Source organism: Candoia aspera, chromosome 4 (genome assembly GCF_035149785.1).
Source record: "Candoia aspera isolate rCanAsp1 chromosome 4, rCanAsp1.hap2, whole genome shotgun sequence".
Taxonomy (NCBI): Eukaryota; Metazoa; Chordata; class Lepidosauria; order Squamata; family Boidae; genus Candoia; species Candoia aspera.
Window position 1 is genome coordinate 89,028,697 of NC_086156.1, and position 6,000 is coordinate 89,034,696.

The 6,000-nt window shown below is 39.8% G+C and overlaps 1 protein-coding gene across 1 annotated transcript; it reads right to left on the reverse strand.

Moving 5' to 3' along the window:
• Nucleotides 1–4,725: 4,725 nt before the first annotated feature.
• Nucleotides 4,726–5,670, reverse strand: LOC134496411 (olfactory receptor 10A7-like). Its single transcript, XM_063302142.1, has one exon. It carries the CDS (start codon nt 5,668–5,670, stop codon nt 4,726–4,728), a length of 945 nt encoding a protein of 314 aa, XP_063158212.1.
• Between the last annotated feature and the right edge of the window lie 330 nt (nt 5,671–6,000).

The following is a 6,000-nucleotide window of genomic DNA, read 5'->3' on the forward strand; positions in this document are numbered from 1 at the left end:
AATTGAAGTCTTTATTAAATATATTAAAGAACAGAGGAGGGTTGAAAGACAAAAGGAGAAAGGGGGGATGTAAAGATTTCTTAAGGTTAATCACAGTCTTGCTGTTTCTTCAGCCAACAAGTACCACATGCACAGAGAGAGAGAGAGAGAACAAAGGCAAAACAAGTAGAATAAAATATAACAAAGGCATTATAGCAAAAAATCTGTGGTAATAAAATAACCAAAATTATAATCCAGATGTATTTTTTCCTGACTTCCAATGAGGGTTCTTCCTATCTGTCTCTGAGTCAGCCTGGGAAGAAATGCTCTTATTTTCCAATGAGATAAAAGACAAAGACAAAATGGAGACTTTCATACTATATCATGACATTGCAGATTATATGAATATTGCAACAGAGAAGCTGATATCTGATACAAAATAGGATTCCAAAAGGATGTTGTTACTTATTGTATGTGTCTATTGGTCTGCATGGGGAACATCATGGTTGGAATGGAAGCAAAAGACCTTCACTGCTAATGACAGTGGTAAACCATCATACAGCCTTAAAATAATTTATTCTATTACATTGCCCTATTTTATTTTATTTTAATTTAATTTAATTTAATTTAATTTAATTTAATTTAATTTAATTTAATTTTGTTATTTTTTGTATCCTAGTTTCCTCACCTTAATTCTGAGCTCCAGGATACTTTTCAAACATTATTTAGGAAAACAATGGTAATAGAAGTGCTAAAGTATTGTTCTCCTTGTTGTTGTTATGTCCTCTTCTTTTATCTCATTGCTCAATGAACAAGTGAATAGTTTTGGGATGGGATTTACAAAGTAGCATCTAGGGAAATACAGAGATGCCAGTCTGAAGTTTGAAACCACCATCTCTATCAACCCTGTGAGTGGCCTGAGTACTACTCTGAGTGCATATCGTAGACATTACCAAATAGGTATCACAGAATAATACAACTGTTTACACAGACAATTTTCAAACTCATCCCCTGGTTTTATTTTATTGAAGTATGTATTGTATCTCAGCTTCAGCAAAGGATCGTTACCTTGTCGTGGTGCTGGAGCTTGAGCACCTCAATGATGCCATGAGCTAAACCGTGAAGGGCCACCCAAGACGGGAAGGTCATGACAGAGAGGTCAGACAAAATGCGATCCCTGGGGAAGGTAATGGCAACCCACCCCAGTATTCTTGCCGTGAAAACTAAATGGATCAGTACAACCAGAGATATGTCGGTATACCATCGGAAGATGAGACCCCCAGGTCGGAAGATGGTCAAAATGCTACTGGGGAGGAACAGAGGATGAGCTCAACTAGCCCCAGACGTGATGATGCAGCTAGCTCAAAGCCGAAAGGACGGCTAGCGGCCGACGGTGCTGGTGGTGAACGGCGAATCCGATGTTCTAAGGATCAACACACCATTGGAACCTGGAATGTAAGATCTATGAGCCAGGGCAAATTGGATGTGGTTATTGGTGAGATGTCAAGATTAAAGATAGACATTCTGGGCGTCAGTGAACTGAAATGGACTGGAATGGGCCACTTCACATCAAATGACCACCAGATCTACTACTGTGGACAAGAGGACCACAGAAGAAATGGAGTAGCTTTCATAATTAATAGTAAAGTGGTTAAAGCAGTGCTTGGATACAACCCAAAAAACGATAGAATGATCTCAATTCGAATTCAGGGCAAGCCATCTAACATCACAGTGATCCAAATATACGCCCCAACCACAAATGCTGAAGAAGCTGAAGTAGAGCAGTTCTATGAGGATCTGCAGCACCTACTGGACAACACGCCTAAAAGAGATGTTATTTTCATCACAGGAGACTGGAATGCTAAGGTGGGCAGTCAAATGACACCTCGAATTACAGGTAAGTATGGCCTGGGAGAACAAAATGAAGCAGGACATAGGCTGATAGAATTTTGCCAAGACAATTCACTCTGCATAACAAACACTCTCTTCCAACAACCTAAGAGACGGCTTTATACATGGACTTCACCAGATGGACAACACCAAAATCAGATTGACTACATCCTTTGCAGCCAAAGGTGGCGGACATCTGTACAGTCGGTAAAAACAAGGCCTGGAGCTGACTGTAGTTCCGATCACGAACTTCTTCTTGCACAATTTAGGATCAGACTAAAGAGATTAGGGAAGACCCACAGATCAGCTAGATATGAGCTCACTAATATTCCTAAGGAATATGCAGTGGAGGTGAAGAATAGATTTAAGGGACTGGACTTAGTAGATAGGGTCCCGGAAGAACTCTGGACAGAAGTTGGCAGCATTGTTCAGGAGGCGGCAACAAAATACATCCCAAAGACAGGGAAAACCAAGAAGGCAAAATGGCTGTCTGCTGAGACACTAGAAGTAGCCCAAGAAAGAAGGAAAGCAAAAGGCAACAGTGATAGGGGGAGATATGCCCAATTAAATGCAAAATTCCAGAGGTTAGCCAGAAGAGATAAGGAATTATTTTTAAACAAGCAATGCGCGGAAGTGGAAGAAGACAATAGAATAGGAAGGACAAGAGACCTCTTCAGGAAAATTAGAAACATCAGAGGTAAATTCCAGGCCAAAATGGGCATGATCAAAAACAAAGATGGCAAGGACCTAACAGAAGAAGAAGAGATCAAGAAAAGGTGGCAAGAATATACAGAAGACCTGTATAGGAAGGATAACAATATCGGGGATAGCTTTGACGGGGTGGTCAGTGAGCTAGAGCCAGACATCCTGAAGAGTGAGGTTGAGTGGGCCTTAAGAAGCATTGCTAATAACAAGGCAGCAGGAGACGACGGCATCCCCGCTGAACTGTTCAAAATCTTGCAAGATGATGCTGTCAAGGTAATGCATGCTATATGCCAGCAAATTTGGAAAACACAAGAATGGCCATCAGATTGGAAAAAATCAACTTATATCCCCATACCAAAAAAGGGAAACACTAAAGAATGTTCAAACTATCGAACAGTGGCACTCATTTCGCATGCCAGTAAGGTAATGCTCAAGATCCTGCAAGGTAGACTTCAGCAGTTCATGGAGCGAGAATTGCCAGATGTACAAGCTGGGTTTAGAAAAGGCAGAGGAACTAGAGACCAAATTGCCAATATCCGCTGGATAATGGAAAAAGCCAGGGAGTTTCAGAAAAACATCTATTTCTGTTTTATTGACTACTCTAAAGCCTTTGACTGTGTGGACCATAACAAATTGTGGCACGTTCTTAGTGGTATGGGGATACCAAGTCATCTTGTCTGCCTCCTGAAGAATCTGTATAACGACCAAGTAGCAACAGTAAGAACAGACCACGGAACAACGGACTGGTTTAAGATTGGGAAAGGAGTACGGCAGGGCTGTATACTCTCACCCTACCTATTCAACTTGTATGCAGAACACATCATGCGACAAGCTGGGCTTGAGGAATCCAAGGCTGGAGTTAAAATCTCTGGAAGAAACATTAACAATCTCAGATATGCAGATGATACCACTTTGATGGCTGAAAGTGAAGAGGAACTGAGGAGCCTTATGATGAAGGTGAAAGAAGAAAGTGCAAAAGCTGGTTTGCAGCTAAACCTCAAAAAAACCAAGATTATGGCAACCAGCTTGATTGATAACTGGCAAATAGAGGGAGAAAATGTAGAAGCAGTGAAAGACTTTGTATTCCTAGGTGCAAAGATTACTGCAGATGCTGACTGCAGTCAGGAAATCAGAAGACGCTTAATCCTTGGGAGAAGAGCAATGACCAATCTCAATAAAATAGTGAAGAGCAGAGACATCACACTGACAACAAAGGTCCGCATAGTTAAAGCAATGGTGTCCCCTGTAGTAACATATGGCTGCGAGAGCTGGACCATAAGGAAGGCTGAGCGAAGGAAGATCGATGCTTTTGAACTGTGGTGTTGGAGGAAAATTCTGAGAGTGCCTTGGACTGCCAGAAGATCAAACCAGTCCATCCTCCAGGAAATAAAGCCAGACTGCTCACTTGAGGGAATGATATTAAAGGCAAAACTGAAATACTTTGGCCACATAATGAGAAGACAGGACACCCTGGAGAAGATGCTGATGCTAGGGAGAGTGGAAGGCAAAAGGAAGAGGGGCCGACCAAGGGCAAGATGGATGGATGATATTCTAGAGGTGACGGACTCGTCCCTGGGGGAGCTGGGGGTGTTGACGACCGACAGGAAGCTCTGGCGTGGGATGGTCCATGAAGTCACGAAGAGTCGGACGCGACTAAACGAATAAACAACAATTGTATCTCAGAGGCTTCATATTGTCATTACTCGGGGCAGTTGAAATAATTATATGATATTCATTTATGATGAACTTTATTACAGATAAATAAAGTGCCTTGTTTAACACAAGACTGATGGATTTGGGGTCTTCTGATTTTAAACTTTCAAAAAGTAATACAGTTATAATACAAAAGTAAGAATAATATTATATATGTGGATTTCTATCAGAATATCCTAATCCTGAACTGTTAATGATTTCAGTGAGAGATTAAATTCAATCCAAACATGATACAACATAAAAACATCAATGGGGAGTGCATATATTTCTGTTGGACCATTGAAAATTATGCATAACATCCTTTCCCAAACAATAATCCATTTTATATGATACCCATTGTCCAGATGTTCTTCTCCTCTGCAATCAGCATGCATATCCCAGTATCAACTCTAATTCTGTCCCGCATCATTAAAAACATCCTTGTCACCAATGGAACATCTATGTAGCATGTGCAAACACTTTCCATAAAAGATTTCTCCTTAGGGCTTCTTTCACTTCAGAATTCCTCAGAGTATAGACAATGGGATTTAGCATGGGTATGACAATTGTATAGAATAGTGATAACATTTTTTTGACATCTGATGAGTAGCTGGACCTGGGCTTTAGATAGACAATACTTCCACTTCCATAGAACAAAGTGACCACAATGAGATGGGCTGAACAGGTAGAGAAGGCTTTTTGCCGGCTCTGTGCTGAAGACATGCTTAGGATTGTGATGATGATATGAATATAGGAGATAAGAATAAACATAAAAGGGAAGATGATAAATAAAAATGTAGAGGTAGTAGACTGTATCTCAAATAGATAAGTATCAGCACAGACCAACTTCAAAACTGGTGGTACATCACAGAAGAAATGATTAATCTCTTTCAGTCCACAAAATGGAAAGCTAAAAATCCAGGCTGCCTGCATCAATGAGACAGGAATACCAAGCACCCACAGCCCGCCCACCAACTTGTGGCAGAAGACTCTGTTCATTATGGTACTGTAGTGAAGAGGTTTACAGATGGCAACATACCGGTCATAGGCCATTGCAGCTAAGAGGAGACACTCAATACATGCAAAGTAAAAGAAACCAAACATTTGAATGGCACAACCAACATAAGAGATACTTTTGTCCTTCTGCAGTAGATTGATTAGCATTTTGGGGACAGTGTCTAAAGTGAAACAGATCTCAGTGAAGGATAAGTTTTTCAGGAAGAAGTACATGGATGACTGAAGGGCTGAGTCTATTGTAACTATGACAATGATAAGAATGTTCCCAGACACTGTCACAATATACATCATCAGGACTAGAGGGAAAAGAAGCAGTTCAGCATTTGGCATGTTGGAAAATCCAATTAAGATGAATTCCATCTGAGAAGTTTTGTTTCTCCTGTTCATTTCTTCCAAAAGTTATTATAGACTGAATGCAAAATGAGAAACAATTTAATAGTTCTATGAGCTTAGTACTCTAATATTTTTTTGATACCAAAATGTAGTAAACACAATTGTTGCCGGTTCCATCTTATCCCTTCTTATGCTCTCATTTTCATTATTCAATCACTCATGATGTATTAATATAAATCTCATATATCAGCTCAATGTTTTGATGTTCCTTTACTTCTCAAATTTTAGTGTATACTTTAGAAGTCAATACAATTTAACTTTTTTTTCTTGTTTTAAAAGTTCACACTTAACTATAATAATAAAATAAATAATAAGGAAAGAAAA

Coding starts and splice junctions, on each gene's coding strand:
- LOC134496411 (XM_063302142.1), bottom strand. CDS start 5,670: ATGAACAGGAGAAACAAAACTTCTCAGATGGAATTCATCTTAATTGGA.